Source organism: Dendrobium catenatum, unplaced genomic scaffold, assembly GCF_001605985.2.
Source record: "Dendrobium catenatum unplaced genomic scaffold, ASM160598v2 fragScaff_scaffold_1021, whole genome shotgun sequence".
Taxonomy (NCBI): Eukaryota; Viridiplantae; Streptophyta; class Magnoliopsida; order Asparagales; family Orchidaceae; genus Dendrobium; species Dendrobium catenatum.
The window spans coordinates 2834372-2854478 of NW_021319483.1; the positions used below are offsets into that span (position 1 = coordinate 2834372).

Genomic DNA, 20107 nt, shown 5'->3' on the forward strand with positions numbered 1-20107 from the left:
GAATTTCTTGGTGTGTGGGTGGCTCTATGATTTTTTCCTAGTTTCAAGCTTTGCCATGTTAAATCCTGATGCTATTTATTTTCCGCTGCATTTTCTATTTCTTGTTTGTTTTGTTGCGTGTTTCACTTCCCCAACAGTGGAAAGGTGAGTTTAGTGCAACGAGAGCAACATTTGATATTTTGCTGAAAAGGGAAGGTTGGTGGCTTGAGATTTTTGGAATGGCTGTTCTTGATGTTCTTGTAGGTGCAAAATATGAAAAGTGTCAGAAATTCTGAGTGTAGAAACTAGAAAATTGTAGAAAAGCTGCAGAAATTCTGAAAATTTTGATTTTTGAAGTTGGCAGATTCTTGATGGAATGATGGCTGAAGATTGCTTGCCGTGAAGTAAAACGGACAGCTGGAAACTGAAAAAAAAAAATGGTGGGGCGGTGTAAAATGCTGGCCAACAGGGGTAGTAGGCGGAGATGTGAGTTTCTATGGAGGAGAAGAGGGCTGGCTGTCATGGAGATTGGTGGTTGGCAAGGGTAGGAGGAGGAGAGGTGAGTTTATTGTAACGAGAGCATCATTTGTTATGCTTCTTGATCTACATCAAAAAGGAGAAGACACTTTTGAGTAGTTGTGGACTCCTTAAGGAAGAAGGATATGAAGAGAGACTAAATAGGGAGAAACCATAAATCTTCCATTCTATATTCTTTTCTTATAATAGGAGGTGAATAGTAACCTTTTGTCTTCTAGAATTATTTTAATGGTAACTTTTTGTCAGTCTAAAGTCATGTTATATCTGATTTTTACAAGCTTCATATGCTTGCAGTTCAGCGAAGTGCCTTATCTGAAGAGCCTATAAGAGGCGGAAATAGATCATTGGCGATGACTGGTTCTGCTTCTTCTGAGGTTAGTCTATATTATCGTAAGATGTCTGAAATAACCTTCCATTTCTCATCATTTCTCTTGACCATTTGCTGCTCTAAAAAAAATTTTAGGCATTTACCATGAATCTACTTATTTATATTTTGGTGGCAGCTGTTTTTACTAGAGTATCTATAATATCTAGTAATAACTAAGGCTTAACTACTTCCCTTCTTGCTCCAAGTTATATCAAAGTTCTTGCATTGATGCAATTTATAATTTTGAGTTCTTGTAATGTCTAATGATGAGAAGTACTAAAAATAAATTTCACGCAGTTAGCCAAGAGTCAGTTAACCTGGTGTATTTGTTAAGGATAGTGAGTATGGTAGATAGTTCACTTGGTGCAAAATTTCAACTAAGGAAAATGGAAAACTAGGTTCATGTAAAAGTTACTGGGAAACGATTTACAGAAATGGATAATAAGACAATGCATAACAAATAAAATCACAACTTCATTAGATATAGTTTATAGAAAATCCTATGGTTATTGTTACAGAGGATGAAATCAGAGGGGGTTGAAGTTGGGTTAGAGATATGATTGATCAGCACATGTTTTCTTTCCAAAAGCTTAAATTGGCATAATACTTTAATGAGACATTTAAGTATATGGACTTAGTTGAGATTGCCAATGAACATGCACTAGAAGGTTCTTATCAAGGGATCCTATCAAGCCACGGAGTTTTTGTATGTCTTCACTATTTTGTTTTCCTTTCTCCTAGCCTTCACCATGATTGTTTTGTTTTTTTCAGTTATTACTGGATTGAGATCTTCATTAACCTCGTCGTTTTTCCCCATTCTTGTTGGCTTACTAGTTTACCATTTGATTTCCAGCCATTCTCCTTGATATTTCTTTATTTCTTGCAGTAGGTATACCATAAATTTTCCTTATCGTCCCTTTGTGATTATTTTTGTTGTTCTCTCCCTAAGAATTTGGACAAGTCTTCTTTCCCCCTTTTCCTTATTTGAAGTTCAAGCTTAGTTACTTATGCTAAACCTTCTTAAGATTGAGGATCAAGCATCATACCGCTTTTAATTTCTTCTGTTTGGATCAATAGGATTTGATACTCCAATGGTATTGTCTTTTCCCTGTCCAGAATTTGAACTCTAACCTGATTAAATTCAGATTTGAGTTTAGTTTGGAAATCATATACTCGATCTTTCTTAATGAAACTTTTTAAGATAGAAATATCTCCTAGTTGCTTCATCTCAAATACCTAATAGCAGTAACTCTTACCCTAAATTTCTCAAAAAATTGATTGTCACTATATTTTTTCCTTATTTGATTCTACTTTTTTGACCTCCATATACATTTCACGATCAATCAAATGCACCGAAGAAAATGACCGACAAACACAGTCGCACGTGACGAGCTTCGAAATGCGTTGACCTCCATCAAAACCATTCAAACGTTCTCCATTTGAGAAAACAGAGTGCATCAACATGTTTAGGATGTCAAATTTATCCAAAAAGAAACACTTGTGTACAACTCGATTAGACGATGATAGCAATGGCAATTGGCGAGCATGTTGTTGAGCAAAAATTGCCCAAACAAATGGACTACGTTGTTGCATCCAAAATGCTGAATTTACCTAAGGGAAGACCTCTCATGATTAATTCGAGTGAATGAGGTTGAAGACAACATACTACAGGCGTGACGTTGCCCAATTGTGAAACAAACTTTGCCAAAGCATCCAAAATATTAAAATTACCTAGAATGAATACCCATATTGTATGGTTCATCGCTTAAGATGAGCAAAATTTGTTGTTGAGTGAGTCGACAACATGAAAATCGAGGCGCATGGAAAACGAGGGAATTATGTGAAGTGCTTATTCATTTCTCATTAACATTTTATTGTCATCTAGTACCACCTCTGGCTAGCAACCATGACCTCCAGCCCTCTCCTTTAACCTCTTAAGGTAGCACCAACCACCCTCTTCCTTTTGCGACCAGCACAACCTCCTCAACCTTCTTGAGCCAAAACAAGCAGCAGTCCCCTCCTAGCTCAATACCACATAATAGCAGCCAACTGGCCACCTGTTCGACACCTTCACCGCTCTCTCCTTTGCTTGCACAATCACGGGCAACTCCAGTTGTTCTTCTTGAAACCCCTTCCTACCTTCACTCATGAACAAACTGCACCAGACCAAACCACCTCTTACTCCATTAGCTTGTGGCTTGGTCACCTAGCTCCAGCAAACTGTCGTCGACTTCAAAAGGCTGGCCAACCCTCCTAGCAACTCACTCTCTTTGTAACATTTCCTCTTACCTAACAGAGAGCTGCACCATTGCTCTCCCTCCTCTCCATTATTTCTATCTCTATACTACTCTCACATCCTCTCTATCTCTTCCCATTCTCCCTCTAATAGAGAGATTTTTTTCTCTTCATTATCTTTATTATTATTTTAGTTAAAAAAAAGAAACAAAAAAGAGTAAATGAAAGTAAAAAACAAGAAAAAAGAAGAAGAAGAAGGGGAAGGAAAATAGCGTGTTGTTGCCAATTCTTGCAAATCATTACTCTGTCATCATAATTGGCCTCTGTGGGCTCCGAAAATTCGGGCCCCGGCCTCCCCTGAATAAGAGAGTTTTAACGATGTTCCGGGTCAAATTTTTAGAAGGCAGATGAACTTTGGGATAAAACATTACCCAGAGATTTCGCCCTCATTTTGTGAGGACTTTAAAATATGGTTCTAGGTTTCCCATAGGCGCAAGCACCTATGGTTAATTACCCCTCCCGATCACGAGAGAGCACTTTCGATTAAGGCTAGTCATTAAGTAGGTACGAAATACCTAGCATATAGTAGAAGCATATGAAATTGGAATTATAAATTTATTATTTTTATACTTAAAGCGGATAGTGGGGAGAATGATGATGAGCCCGATCAAGATCCCATGGTTCCGTCGTCCCGGGCCATCGTGGTCCCTAATCTACTTAGTCAGAGGAGGTAGTCGAACCAACCTGACAGAAGGATCCTTGTCGGCAGCCATGGGTTACTTCGTCCAAGAGTACCTTGTAGACTTGGGGTGGATGTTTGTTTAAGGAGACAAATTTTAGCCAACCTTAGCTAACAGAAAGCTTTGTGCCTTATTGAATGCACCCTATGATTCATTACTCAAGGAGCTTTTAACCATTGGATAACATACGGGCTTTGACCGTGACTGTGATATAGTGGTGCTATTTTGCAGCAAAATCACCTGATCAGAGGGCACATACCATTATCCCCGTTGGCGATAAATCATTTGAGAATGAATCACAGTGATACATTCAATTAGACATTTTGCTCTTTGTGAGCTAAAGTTATTCTAAAATTTATCATCCTTAACAAACGTTTGCGGTTGATGGATGAAGTTTTGCTTTAAATTTTAAATAATAAATTTTATTTGAATATTTTAAAATTTATCAGTATTTTGTTCCAGTATTTCATTTGAAATTTGGTGGTATTTTAAATATTTGAGATCCCCTCCGGTTGAGATTAGCTTTCAACACGTCCATCATTAGGGCTTCGTTGTAGCCATTTGGAAATATTTGCATTTCATAAGCATTTGAAAATATTTGAAGATGTAGAATCCCCTCCAGTTGATATAAACATTCAACACGGCCATCATCGGGGATTAAATAGCATGTATATTAGGCTTTTAAATTTTAATACGCATGCTTCTAGATGTGGTGAATTGCTTCTCAAGACGGTAGCACTCTTCTTGGGGCAGTTGCTTGCTTCCCAAGGCTACTACACACATCTTAGAGGTGCTGACACCTTGCTCGGTGCATCATATTGAAATTTAGAAAATTATTTTTGAATGTAGGAAGGGGCATTAAACGTCTTCTGTCCGCTTGTAAAAGTGGTGCGGATCTGGTGGCGTTTTTGAATTTCTCAAATTTGGCTCCCACTTATTGGAGTAGTTGTACACTTATCCAAATAGCTATATGCTCTCAAAATAGAACTTTGAGATTGAACAAATAACATATCAAAATTGTTCTTCATGTAACTTTGAGGCGATTACTAATTCACATTAGATATTCATTTTTTTCTCTGTTTGATAAGCCACTAAGGTATAAGTTGGCAGAGATCAGGTGTAAATTTTTTTTTACATGCCAAATCCATAGCTTAAACAAATCAATATAATCTCTCAAGTATGTGAACTATATTAGTCAACAACACTTTCAATCGAGGTTTTTTGGTCCAATTGACTAATACTTTGATCATTGCAATATCTAGACACTTGCACAAATAGACAATTTCGATGTTGAAGCATCACCCCTTCAATTGAATATTTCTAAAAAAATTTCTCAGCAAATGTCTTTGTGAACAACTTGGAGTCATACTATATATCATAGATATTTGGACCAATAGTAAATAAAACACAAGATGAAAATTTTTCATTAGAAAGTTTATGTATACTTTCTAGTAGCAAGAAACTACTTCTCAAGATATATCAATCTATTTTATTATTAGCCATTGTATATGCTTGAGATTCAAGCTTTTTTTTTTAAGTTAGCAACCTTGGTCGCTCCATCAATATCAAGCATTAGAAAAAGTTCACTATATGAATATAGCATGCATCCTTTAATAACTTCTCCTTTCCCATATTTCTTTTTTTTTTAATGAAACCTTGTATTATTTATCTTGTACTTTCTAACAAAGTCAAAAGTCAGTTTAAATGCTTTATCAATACTTCCCTCATATATGAGTAACACCTCATAGGTGAAGAAATGGTTGGTTGCTGCTGCTGCTTCTTTTTTTTTATCAAAGCTGCTGGAAACACAAACCCACATGTTATGAACAAATTGGTTTGTCACTTCATCTTTACAAACAAGTTGCCAGAGAATTTTCCCATACCACAATAATTCAATAGGCATAGCAAAGAAATGTCATCATCCAAAATAATTTGATAATCATTTGATTGATTTTATATTTATATTAATAATTCAATTCAAGCTCAAGGATTCTTTAAATTTTATTTAATTTAAGTCCAAGAAATCTCCCAAATTATTTTATTTGAGCTCAAGAATTATCAAATTATTTTATTTAAGCTTTTGTCGTCAAAATTTTGGCAGCATCCCGGCGTATCCCCATGGTTTAAAATTGCGCAATATGAGGCTCGTCCTTAGGCCCTCCTTTGTGCAATTCCAGTAAAAAAAGCATCGATGCTTACGCCTCGAGTTTTTTTATGAGGCTTGCGCCACAACTTGGTTGAGGCCCGCCTTGAGGCCTGGCTCGCCTCATTGGCATGAGGCTTACGCCTCACACTATATATATTAAAACTTACGTAAATCTTGAAGTAAATGCCCGACATTGGACTCTATAGGAGAGGAGGAAGGGGAGAGAGCAGTTCACCATAATGATGATTCAAATGAAGAACCCCTTAGTGATGACAGTGCTGATAACTTATGAGTTCTTATGTGATATGTCATTGTTATTTATTTTTGGAAATCGGAATTATATGTTAATGAAAAGAATACTGGGATTTCGGAAAGATAGAATTTTGAGTTGAATTATATTTCATGTTGTCTTATTATTGAGATATTTTGATTTCACTTCATATCTTATGCTTTTTTTATTTTTCATATTATTCACTCATTAGTATATAACAAATTTATCATTTTATGTTTACGCAATCTTTTGATTTTGAGGCTTACGCCTCAAAACGCCTTGAGGCTTACGCCTCGCCTCACGAATGAAAAACGTCTCAATACCCAAATATGCAATTTTAAACATTGGTATCCCCCACGTAGGAGGAACCACATAAAACTGGGCCATCCCACCACGTTACTCGAGCGTGTATGATAGGTGTCGGGGGACACCGGGCCGTACATCTTTCATCCCACCTTGCTACACGAGCGTGTATGGGGCCTTCAAAAATACCCGTAAAAGAACACAAGTGGCTTTCCCTACCACGTCACAAGGACGTGTACAGGTACTTAAGTAACATCCCCACCACGCTACAAGAGCGTGTATAGGGCTTACCCACCTCGCCGTATACGTCGCACCGGGCTCCCTCCTACCGTGCTACGAGAGCGCGTATAGGTGGTTCTCCGGTCCGCCGCAAGCGTCGAGAACGGGATTTGAGTTTTTAAAGTTTGGCGAATGATATACCTTGACGAGCGAGCGAGGCGACGACGACGACAGAGATTTGCGGCAAAGGGCTGAAGATTTTTTTTTATTAAGTTTATTTTCTGTTTTTTTTTTTTTTTTTTTTACTTTTCTAATTTTGTTGATATATATAAACAAAGAAAAAAAGTGAAGAGGCTGATGGAGGTTTGGATTTTTGTGAGTTATTCTCTGTTAGAGAAATTTGAGTGGTTGGATTGAGTAAGTGAAGCTTAGGTTGTATGCAAGGACAACAGATCGAAGGAACTGAGATAGTGAGGGAATCGACCAAGATTTGTTTTGCTGAACTAGGTGATTACGTGCAAGGTAGCATCTATAGGAGTCAAACCAAAAGCAAAAATATGAGACGTGAGATTGAATGAGAGTTTGGAATAGCTGTAGGTGGTATTCACATGAGGGAGTTTGGTTTGCTGCTCTTAGTGAGGTGGATAAATATTTGGGCTGCTATGTTTGCTTGACAGAGAGGGATGGGATTCATGTGTGAGGATGGAGCGGCTAGGTGGCGAGGTGAAATATGCTTAAGAACAGGAGAGAGTGAGAGAGAGATGCAGCTTGAGGATGAGTTTTGTTGGAGGAGGCAAGAACAGAAGATCGCCAGTAATTAAAGCAAGGAGGTCAGTTGGGAGGGAGATGGCTTGCGAACACAGAAGAGCAGGAGACTGGGAGAGAGATACCGCTTATGAATGAATCCTGAATGGGAAATAGATATTAGGATTTTTATTCTACTATATTTTATTTAGTTTTATCATGATAGTGAACAAGCATGATAAGGCGGTGAACAAGCATGCAAGGACACATAAGAATTTAATATAGGACATGTGGCTGGAAATGATCAAGTGCTCATATGCATAAATATATGTTAATTCATTAGAGAGATTTAGATTAGAACAAAAAATGGACATATGGCTGGAAACATATTTAAATATATTAAGTGGATGTGGAATGAAAACTTAGAATATAGATAGATATATCTTTAGATGTATATCTTTGTAAAATTTATGTTGATATTTTTTGAACTATACACAGGAAGAGTAATAATTACAAGTATACACAAGATTCTATTAAAAAAATGTGTTAGATAATTAAGGAGTAATTTAATAACTATATTTAACTTAATAAAATATAAATAATTGACATTTCTATTTATATTAAAGAGTAACTATTCATAATAGATTCTTTATTATTATTATTATTATTATTATTATATTTACTTTTTTTTTGTTTATGATTTCTCACTCATCATGCCTCATCTGCCTACAAATTTTTTCATTTTTGCTCATATAGATCCATGCAATATGATTATAATTTTCTAGTATTTTTTACATTATGAACGTAATGTAGAAATTCATTTTGCAAACGGACGACGTTTGAGCAACGTTGAGTATGTATGTAGTCCGTCAATTTCGATCGCTTTCATTCTATTTGATTGCGTTGGATCCCTCTTTGGTTAAATTCAATGCTCTAAACTTATTGATGAAGCTTGTTTAACAAGTGGAGGCCATTTGGATAGTGTTTTGCTAGCATTGCGTCCACTAACACATTGTCGTTCGATCGTGTTGTATACAAACAACTTCTATTTAGTAAATTTGGTGTCTTGAATGCATCGATGTGATCCATTTTGTAATCGAACAAAACTTTAAATCATTTCATTATGATCGAGGCACTCCGATCTTCGTTCTAAACGATGTCTTGTTTACCAACAACAATTGATCATCACATATGTTACTTGTATTGATCGTGCTACATATGTAGAGGTCAACAGCCTCATGCAAGGCATAATTTCAAAATCTCTAAAGTTAAGTATCGTTTCCAATGTGGCGAAGAAATTCATAAATCTAAGTACTCATGCACATTGTTCCAACGTAGTGAGGAAATTGATATTATCGCTCATGCAGGTGATAAAGACCCTGCACACTTCTAATAAGCATGTTCGGGTAGAGACCTTTGGTTGCGGTGTCACCTAGCACTAATCATTCTTCTTGTCGATAAGTATGGTGGGCAACCTTAACACCTCCCCTCCAAACCCCAACCCTCCCCCCATGAGACCTTTGGTTGCGGTGTCGCCTGACACTAACCATTCTTCTTATCGATTAGTATGATGAGCAACCTTAACACATATTTAGATGGAAACCCCTCAACCCCCCCCCCCCCCCCCCCCAAGTTGTCTGATGGCTATTGCAATTGACTCACTGGGAACATAACTTAATGAAATATTTTAAATAAAAATGCAACTAAATAAAATTTGTAAAAACTTATAGGAATTACAAGGAATTCGTGACAACTAAAATAGTTACAAGCAAAAGTCGCCTTCATTAGAAGATGGGGGATCTAAAAAAGGGGTGGTCCTACTCCCTTTCAACACCACTAGATCTATAACGCACATACAAGCAGATAGAATGTGTACTCTAGGCCTCAAAATAAAACAAGTGGGGGTCATTTCTATAATGGGTTTGGTGACCCTACTGTTAAAATTATTCTTGGAATTACTTCTTGTCCCTATAATGGGTTTGGTGACCCTACATTTAAAATTGTTCTTAGAATTACTTACTTCATCCTACATTACTATTTGCCCTTCAAAATGTTATTTAAAATTTTGAACACTTGATTCATTTTTTTTTATTTGAACTATATACAGATTGGACATTCTATATATCTTAATTCTTAAATTACTTTATTTGAGTTAAACTTATTGAATTGAAAAGTGTCCTCTGATGCAATGGCCCCAAATGTCACTGTGGTGATTGAATGGCTGTAGATTTTTGGGACAGAGAAAGACTCAAAAGGTAAGGAAAAACTTGGAGTTAGGTCTGAATCATGACAGTAGCTGCTTGAGTCTGACAACAATGAAGGTTGCGGATGCTGGAATCAAATAAAAAGAAATACGCGCTGCTATGAAGGTTGCAATAATAGGTAGGCCATGTAAAAAATGATCTAAGGCTTTGAATACCATATTGATAAAGGAGGTCTGAAATAAATTACTTCTAATTGATTCAAACTAATTGATATATAATAATATAAACACTATTCTAGGAAGATAAAATAGGATACTAGCTTATATCAAAATATGAAAAAACTCCACTAGTTTGCAAACCATGATTTATTTTTATTGTTGCTTGCTTTTATTTTTTCTCATTCCTGAAAAGCACATTCTTGTTATGACTTATCTTTTCATACCTCCTCAGTCCACTTTCTGCAACCTATGTATGATTTAGTTTTGAATTCTCCTAAAAGATTTATGGCAAGCTTCTTCATGCCAACCTTTTTATCCTACATCAAGTTTGGTTCAATTTTAAAGTTCCAAGTTTGCCTGCTTTATAACCCATCTTAAGTGATTAACAATTCTTGCCTTTTATTTCTTTCATCTTATCCTAGGATGGTACTTTTGATAGCATATTTGCATTCTATTTATTGTTATGATATATGTAAATAACTATTATTCTAGATTGTGTGGTATGCTTTTTTTTAATCATCGTACAAGCCATGAAAAAAAAATTGAGGTCTTGTTTGGAATCAATTTTTATTTTTAAAAGCAGTTTTGGTTTGTGTTTTTAACTTTTTCTTTAAAACAAACAAATTGTTAAAAAAAAATATTCAAAATAAATTTTAAATATTTTCATTATTTTAAACATTAAAATCACCCTAGCCAACCACTTGCTTTTTTCAACATCAGCTATCGTTGCTCCACCACTTTGCCTACCTACTGCCGCTATCACCAATACCTGTACCCCCTCCCTCATGATAGTTGCAAAAATTAACTTCGATATTCAATAAAAATAAAATAATGTGTTTAAGATATCAAATATATTTTTATTTCACATTAAAACTTGAACAAAATAAAAAATAAAAATAGAAAGTTATGTTAAATGACCCTTAAATAAAGAGTTTATATTTGGCTGTTCCATTTTTGAATTATACGATTACTCTTCTAGTTTCTTAAACTATGTTTGTAATTGTAATAGTATCGACTATCTAGAAAACAAGGATAGCTTCCCTTATTTCCTCTTCCACGTCATGGATCTCTCGGATCCCATCTTTCTAGTCAAATTTGCGGAACTCAAGTGCTATTTTCATTTATAATTTTGCAAAAAATAAACTTAATTGATATATGTTAAAATCTCAGCTGTTCCTTGACACTTGATTCCACGGCCAGGATGAGAATCTGTGGGAGGCTCATATGGATCATGCCGATCTCTATTAAATCCCAGTCGTCCATTAATACTTGATCCCACGGCCAGGATAAAAATCCGTGGGAGGCTCACCAGGATCGCGCTGATCTCCTTCCATATTTGGGTGGCTGATTTATGAATGATTATATTAAGGCAATTGTGTATGATTTTGTAGTTATTTATTTCTTTATTAAGACATCTTGTATATATCTATAAATAAGGATAATTTTATATAATAAAATTAAGCATTTCTCTCTCCAATTCTCTGAATTTAACATGGTATCAAAGCCTTCATTGCCTTGACTGGAATTATGAGTTTTTACTATCGGACTTTCTGAAGGGAAGGCTAGGTCTTCCCTTCAGAAACGAAACAGATTGTATTCCAGCTTGTTCGTTCCTGCATACATCCAACCGAGATGGGGAGAGTGCTTCATCTCGCGGTCTCTTTGTTTTATCAAGAGAGACAAACATCTAGTGTGTCTCGTCTAGAGTCGAACCAAAACCCCATGGTCTTTACATTCGATCAAGAGAGACGAATGTCTCGTAAACCCCTCTTGCATGTGTGTGACCAAATGGGATGAGAGAGGTGTGTGGCTAAAAGATTCTGCACGTGTGCTTGGGAGATGATTGTGCAGGATTGCGCTCACCGCTACGTGTGATCAAGGATGAGCCGGTTCTTGCATTCTGCTTCCTTTTCGCGTACGTCCATAGCAATTGAGCAAGTGAGAAGGCTTCCCCTTTCGATCTTCTGCATGCGGCTATAGAAGGCACACGAGACCCCTCTTGTGCGTGCCTACCTAGTGGTCTGACCGAGTGAGAAGATGATCAAGAGAGGGAGCGAGCAGGAACTGTGTGCGTGTGTAGCGTGTGCGCGTGAGCCTGGATGACCGACCCTCATTCTTATGTTGGAGCCTAACCAAGCCAGGAACGAGCAGTTGAAGAGTTATTGTGCATGCGATCTAACCAGGTTGAACAGACCTGGGAGCCTCTTAAGCGCGTGTTTGCTCTCGATTTTGTGGATTCGGAAGGATAATTAATCAGCTTTCTGTTGTCCAACCATCGGTCTTCTTTGCCTTTGAGGAATAAAGGCTCCAGGCTCCCACCATCGGCTTTCATTGTCAAAATTATGAGTAATGCATGTTCCCACTACTGACCTTCATTGTCATAATTATGAGGAATACATGTTCCCACCACCGGCCTTCATTGCTGGAATTATGAGGAATACAAGTTCCCAGCACCGACCTTCATTGCTAGAATTCTGAGGAATAGAAGTTCCCGCCACCGGCCTTCATTGTCGAAATTCAGAGGAATATTGATCCTTTTGCTTCTTTCATGCATCCAAGATCGAGGAGAGATCGAGCAGTAGGGCTCCTCTTGTGAGGGTTCCCTCTCGTGCGGGTCTAGGGCCAGGACAAGCAAGAGTGCGAGACCTACACTACTTCCTCATATCAGACCAGATGGATCAGAGGCCTTGCGTGCGCATGTACCAGGTCGATCGAACAGGAGTGTTCAAGTGGAGTCGGATGATTAATTTGCATTGGGCTGAAGGCTGCGTCGATCGAACGGGAGGAGATCTGTATGGCAAATGCTGAGCTACTTAAGATGTGTTTTTCTGTTGCTGTCCTTGAACCTTGGCGCAACCCTAAAAATAGTTTTTTTTCCTACTGTTGTGCTTTCATTGTCGGCCTTCTGATGTGAAACGTACATGCAAGGATGATTAGATTAAGGAAGTTGCACGCTTAATTTTAGGAGCCACAATAATTATATCCGTTATATTGAATTTAAACGACAAAATAAAATACAAGGAGCGGTAAAATAAGTTTAGGCTAAATCACTTGCATAGGAGTTAAGACCGTAAAACATCAATTAATCTAATTTTGCATACATGGAAAGTTTCTACAAGAAATCCCTGGACTAACAATGAGATTAGTACGATGAGGTTGCTATCCTATCTATAACCAATGTAGCCTTCATTGCTGCCCTACTTAATACTGCCTTCATTGTTACCCTTTGCCACCGTAATGTCTGAAGCTAATTTTTCTTTCCAAAGTTTTGACCAAATAGAGGGCACCATGGTGCACCAAGAGACTTGATAACTCTACTTTTTTATGACTAATTACCAAGCTGGGAATGACATATATGTATTCCTCAGCTTGAGGGGGTGTTAAAATCCTCCCAGCCATCCATTGACACTAGATCCCACGGCCAGGATGGGAATTCGTGGGAGGTTCATATGGATTATGTTGATCTCTGTTAAATCCTAGTCTTCCATTAATACTTGATCCCACGGTTAGGATGAGAATCCGTGGGAGGCTCACCACGGTCATGCCGATCTCCTTCCATATTTGGGTGGCTGATTTAGGAAAGGATTATATTAAGGCAATTATGTATGATTATGTAGTTATTTATTTCTTTATTAAGACATCTTGTATAGATCTATAAATAGAGATAATTTTATGCAATAAAATTAAGCCTTTCCCTCTCTAATTCTCTGAATTTAACAATATCAGTTATTACTTGGTCATTTTTTACTTTGATCACCTTTTCTTGCAACACTTCGTCCACTAGCTCTTCTTAACTTCTATTGCTCAACCTTCTCTACATCAAATAGTTTGTAATATTTCTTAATGTTTATGTTTTTCTCTTTGTTTTTCTAAATATAATATAATTTCTCTCTCATGAAACCCTCTATTTCTCAACATTATCATTCAAATTACCCAAATTCCATATTCCAAGTTCAAAATTAGATTAAGGCTTAGTTAACGTTTTCACAAAGTTTCAGTGTTATTGAGTTGAATTACTAGAGTCAGCTCTTTCTTCTATCTTACCTTTGTCTGTTGTGGTTCAATTTCATTAAGTATATGAAATATCCTAATCAACTCTTCTTTTATTTTTCACCGAAGTAAGATTTGGTCATGCTGCATTGATACTAAGAAATGCCTTAACACTAACAAGTGCCAAATTATGAATTATTTTATGAATTTTGACACAGATAACATTTCTTATTTGGTTTTGGGTCAGGCAATAGTAATATCATTATTTTGGTATATGAAAAAACGTATTTATATGCTTTTCATCAGTATTTTTTATCTTCTTTCAAAATGTAATGATTTTAGAATTATTTTTTTACAGTTATGTCTGTAATTATAATAATCATGTACGGGAACTTTGAACCAAGTTAGGGCTTGATTGCTGAAGCAAGTTAAATCTGGTGCAGTGTGATTTGCATGTTATTTTTGCCAGTTAAATATCTAAAATCCGAGGTATATTTCACTTACTAGAAATTGCACTAGATAACATGCATCACCCTGATTACTAGACATGCTTCTGATGCTTTTTGTTAAATATTTTATGCTATTTGAAGCTTTCAAACGATTTTACTCTAGCATGATAATCTCTCTCTTCACATGAGTCTGACTAAGCATTTTTTTAACACTTTATTTCTTCTATAATTTATACTCTTGCAGTGTGGATTACACGGTTCTAGTAACAATCGTCTCCTACCTTCCAAAATAAAAGAATGGGCTGCTGATGATTTGAGCAAGACAATGTCATGGTTAGAAAGTCAAGATGAAAAGGTCAATTGTTGACTATTTTTGGTTCAGAATCTTTTTAGCTTTTCTTCATAAGTTAGACGCTTCCAGGTTGCTAATTGAGGTGCACAGCATTTAAACCATGTAAATACTACTTGTTTCGTCTATTCTGTGTGCTGAGACTGTTTAGTTACTTGGTTACCGCTTCAAAGAAACGGCTTTCTTTTCGTTGATTATCTTGTTTTTATTCTTCTTTTGGGATCACAGCCAGAGGCCATTGAGATTAGGCGTGTTGCTGCAGAAGGAATAATCACTTGCTTGCAGGATGCTATAGACTCTCTCAAACAAAACAATGTAAGTATTTCCTTGTGCAGCTATATAGTTCTCGACTGCATATGTTTTGATAAGGGAGTAAATAGATTTCAGTGATAATTATTCATCATATAAAAACGGTTGTGGTGGCCTTGTCTCTTCAGCACCTAGAAATAATATGATTTGAAGCTAACTGAGTTTAAATATTAAAACATCTCCAGAGATGACGTAAAGGGCTATTGTTTTGACTTTGAGGGCACTTATGAGTGAATTTTCCATTCGAAGTGGTTTTTCCCAGATCCAAATTTGTTATAGATATCTTCAGAGCTCCTCCTACTGGGGTGGGCACGTGCGCTTATGTGTGTCTATCCATATTTTGTAGGTGCCTAATCTGGACCCATACTTTTGATTCAACAGTCAAATTCAAAATAGGAAAACGGATACAATCCTTTTAGCTTTTAAGCCTCACTCCACACTGTAATTCTTCTTCAAACCTCTGGCCACCACCCACTAGTAAGCAGTCCAATTTACCCCCTTTCGAAATCACTGTTCAGTCTTTAACTCCTTGTCATAGATGCTGGCGCAGTGTAATTTTTCCTCCACTACGCTATTTCTCTTTGTTCTAGTTTTGTGGCTCTTCCCCCTTGTTGTCAACAGTCTGCTATTATTCTTTGTCAATGACATTGCCATTTCTTATAACCGCTAACATATCCAATTGTGGCAAAAGCTAGATTTGTGATTGTCGATCTCCTGATTGTAAAGCAACACTCTCTGCCAGTCCTTATTGTTGCATTGGATTGAAGGGTATTTTGTTTGGCAAGGCTTATAGTGGATAGATGGATTATATCACATTTAGGAACTATACAATAACAATAACAATATCAGGTCTTTATCCTATTATGTGGAGTCAGTTACATGAATCTTTTTTTCTCCATTGTATCCTGGTAAGAGTCACCTTTAGGAACAATGTTGAGCCAAAATGGCCATAGATTAAGCATATTTTGTCCTCCAACTGATTGATAGGTAGAGAACCAAGCCATGCTACTATTGAATCTTTATTGAACCTTCAACCCATGGAGGGATCGCTGGAAGCCTTATGCTCATGAGACTTGCGATAATCAATGTCTTTGTCAAATGATTGTCTATGTGCCAATAACTTTTTTGAATTGAATGGTCGGATTTATTTAGAATACTGAGATTGATGCCCAATCAAATGTACCTCATAAAGGAGGATTTATTGGTCAACGCAAAACTTAATGAGATTGATCAATGTAGGATCTTGAATGATCAAAGTCATGTTGGAATCTCACTATGTGATGATCATCAGAGCATGAAGTATGACATCCTTGACCCCATAATTGGGGAATTAATCTAATTTATTTTTAGTCATATGAGCTACCCCTAACTTTGTTGTAAGAATTAAACAACAATATCAAACCTTCATCCTACTACGTGGGGTCGGCTACATGAATTTTTTTCTCCATTGTTTCCTATTAAGAGTCAAATTCTCATTGAAATCTAATAAACAATATTTATATTAATTTTTTCATTTTAAGTAGATCATTATACTATTTAATGCATCCGCACCCTTTTATGAGTATGGAGGTGGATCTTTGACTTTTTTGAAATAATTTTCTAAATTGAATCTCCTTGACTACGATTGCCCGTAGGACAACAATGTTCACATCCTCCTAAGACTTAATTAGAGTGATAATAAAGTTAATGCGTTAATGCAACAATTTTTTAAATTTATCATCTGGCATATTATTATTATCCAAATATCAACTCCTTGTTGGCATATTATTTGTGCTTAAACTTAGGCTAGCATAAATCGGAATCTCTCTAATTAAGGCTTCATTTGATTAAGCTTAATTTCTCCATTTTCAGTTTCAAGAAGCCGAAATCAATTACTTTTAAATGTTTGGAAGAACAACTTTTATATAATTCTTTTTCACGTAACTCCATTTTTTTGTCGATTATAAAAATTATTTGATTTCTACTTATTCTATTTCAAACTCAGTTTCTACAAGTAAGCACTTAAAAAAATGTTACTCAATCAAAATTTCATAATTGAAACTCTATTTTAGTAAACCCTTTTTTCTCAACATCTGTTTCTAAAACTTCATTTAAAATAAGCAACAACCCAACCAAACAAAGCCTAAGATTTATTTAGTGGCTTCTGGCTTGTTGATACCGAAAGTATGCTTATGAAGGGATTAATACAAACCCAAGTTAAATAATTGAAACTTTTTTAAGAGCTATTTAGGTTTGTTATACAAGTTTACACTCATATTAAAGTGCATAAAATAAACCCTTCAAAATACCTTCGATAGAACTTCCCAAATTGATTAATCAAGTTGATTTATTTTAAGCATGCAAGTCCATATATGATGAAATTTGCGAATGAGGTAAAGTGCGCCTCCCTTATTGAGCTAAAAGCTTGTTGTGAGTCTTCTCTTATAAAGATGTCAATATCCGTTAGTCTCGCCTCACCTGCAAACCCTAACTGCCTTGTTAAGAAACTCACTCCTTGCCATTTCTGTTAAAACCACATTGAGACTAACTTGTATCCCCAATGATCAATTAGGAAAAACATGACGGGTCCTTGAAATGCTGAAGTTACCAGCCATGCTCAATCTCCCACCACGTTATTTTTGCAATCAAATAGATATGCTAGTTCCTCTTTATATGATCTTCATTGGAATGTCCTTTGTTGTATTTCTTGAAATGATAGTAAGTTAAGATTCCTTTTGGGGGAAAGTTGACTGGATAGCCCCCAATCTTTGAGAAACATAAGAGAAATTCTTGAAACTAGCAAAACTTACCTATATGCTTGAAATTGATTCTGAGATGGAAGTCTATTGTTTCGTTCTCTTCTTTATGAGACTTGATACCTGATACCCTTTTAAGATCATCTTGACCTTGGATATTTGTAGATGTAGATGATACGTGATGGGATGACTAAGGGGCAGTTTAGTTGTTTGAAAAATGAATGCTATGTAAATAACATGTAATGCAAAAGGAATACTTTAAAGTTGTTTGGATAAGTGTAAAATGAATGCTTGAGATAACATTTTTTTTGTTTAGTTTGAAGTAAAATGAGTGCAATGTAAAGTCCAAAGAGGATCGTGCTTGGTGGCAGTGGCTGTGGTGGGTAGCGGCCACGGCAACAACAGTGGTCGACAGCAGTGGTGGCTGATAATGGTGGTTGGTGGACAGTGGGCAGCGGAAGACAGCTGTGGTGGTCGGCATTGACTGCGGTGGGCAGTGGCGGCCTATAGTGGACAGTGGTCGACAATGGCAGTGGCGGTGGTTGGCTGAAGCTTTTGGTCTTGGTCGGTGGTCGGCGATGACAGTGGCTGCCTACAGTGGTCAAGGAACTATCATTGAGGTTGCATGAAGTGACTCGGATAATGAAGCCAATGAAGAAGGGTGTATTGAAGTTGTATAAAGTGTGTGACATTGCCGATGGAGGAGTGAGCGATAAAGTTGCAACATGAGGAGGTACACTTGAGGTGGCCTTTTGATGAGTAAGAATTGAAACTAAGATAAAGAGGTGTACATGAAAAGTTGTTTGAGTTGGCAGCAAAATTGCTTGAGTGATGAAGAGGTATAGATGCAATCGCTAATGAAGGAGCATAAACAACATGATTGATCAATTCATGTTTTGTGAAGAGTTGGGTGTAAAGCTGTTCTAGAAGCTACTTATGAAACCCATGAAGAGGCGTAGGTGATGTAGATTGGTAGCAAACAATGACACTGCATGAATATGAACATGCAAAATGGGCAGTTAAAAAGCAAAGTCTCAAGCTGTATGACGAGGTGTGGGCAATGAAGTTGATTAAGAAGCGACTGCAAAGTGATATGAAGAGATGCGATGGAGCAACTAACTAAGGAGTGGACGAAAAAATCTCATGAAATGTTGAATGAGATGTAAGCAATGATACAAGTCGAAGTGCGGGCAATTGGGCTACTTGTAGCAGTGTAGGCGATGTGACTGACCGAAGATTGGGTGATGAAGGCACATGAAATAATCCATGTGCTGTGTTTGGATAAAGATCAGTTGACAAAGCTGAATAGAGTGGTAATTAAAGGCGATATGGCCAGCTAAGGAGTGCCCAACAAAGTCAAAATTTGTATTCTTTCTGAAGATTGATGATGATCTCAAAGCCATGGCATTGCATTGATGTCTTAGAAATGTGGGATACGTTAGGCCAAAGCAGCCTATGCCACCTTTTTTTTTATTTAAGTGCAATAATTGGTGTAGGTTTGCTCACATCACTATTATTATCTCTAAATGATGTTGGTGGGATGCCCTTTAAAGGACAACTCTTCTTAGTTTCCTTTTTTATTTTAGTGTAGGTTTATCTGTTGGGGAGAGAAGTCGACCCCGTTGGGAGACTACCCGGACATGGGGAGAGGTGGAATGGAGAAGGGCATGGTTGGGGAGAGCCATGGGGTCAAACTCAACAAAGGGAGGAAAGAACAGAATCACACCACCACTACACCGGAGGAACCAATGGGGGAAGAAACCATTGGGGTATGGATGCAAGAGTAAGGAAGCTTAAGATGCCAGTCTTTGAAGGGGAGAATGCTCAAGATTGGGTGTACCGGGTGGAACGTTACTCTGCTATAAATAGGTTGACTAAAGGGGAAAAACTTATAGCGGCAGGTTTATGTTTGGAAGGGAAAGCTCTATCTTGGTTCCAATAGGAGGAGGCTAGGTATCTGATTTATTCGTGGGGAGAATTTAAGTAGTGCTTGTTGGAACGTTTCCGAGCCATTCAAGAAGGAGACCTCTACAAGCAGTTCCATGCCCTAACTCAGGAGGGAACAATTATGGAGTACCGAGAGAAGTTTGAGCTACTTTCGGGGAGACTGAAAGGAGTCTCGGAGGAAGGATTGGAGGGTAATTTTATGAAGGGTTTTAGGGAGGACATACGAGCAGAACTCAAGGTACTGAGGCCTAACAGGCTGAGGGAGATGATGGATCTTACTCAGATGGTGGAGAAAAAACTATAAGAGGGAGAAGGCCAGCAGAAGCAACATTATGGGAGGGGCCTACCAGAGAACCCCTACAACT

General features: G+C 37.1%; 1 protein-coding gene across 1 annotated transcript in view; it reads left to right on the top strand.

Moving 5' to 3' along the window:
- The window catches only part of LOC110106293 (DNA-repair protein XRCC1), a 33052-nt gene that overhangs the window by 6631 nt on the left and 6314 nt on the right, over window positions 1–20107 (top strand). The window contains 3 exon segments of the mRNA XM_020836146.2: window positions 811–890; window positions 14647–14757; window positions 14980–15066. Coding sequence (XP_020691805.1) covers window positions 811–890; window positions 14647–14757; window positions 14980–15066 — 278 coding nt within the window.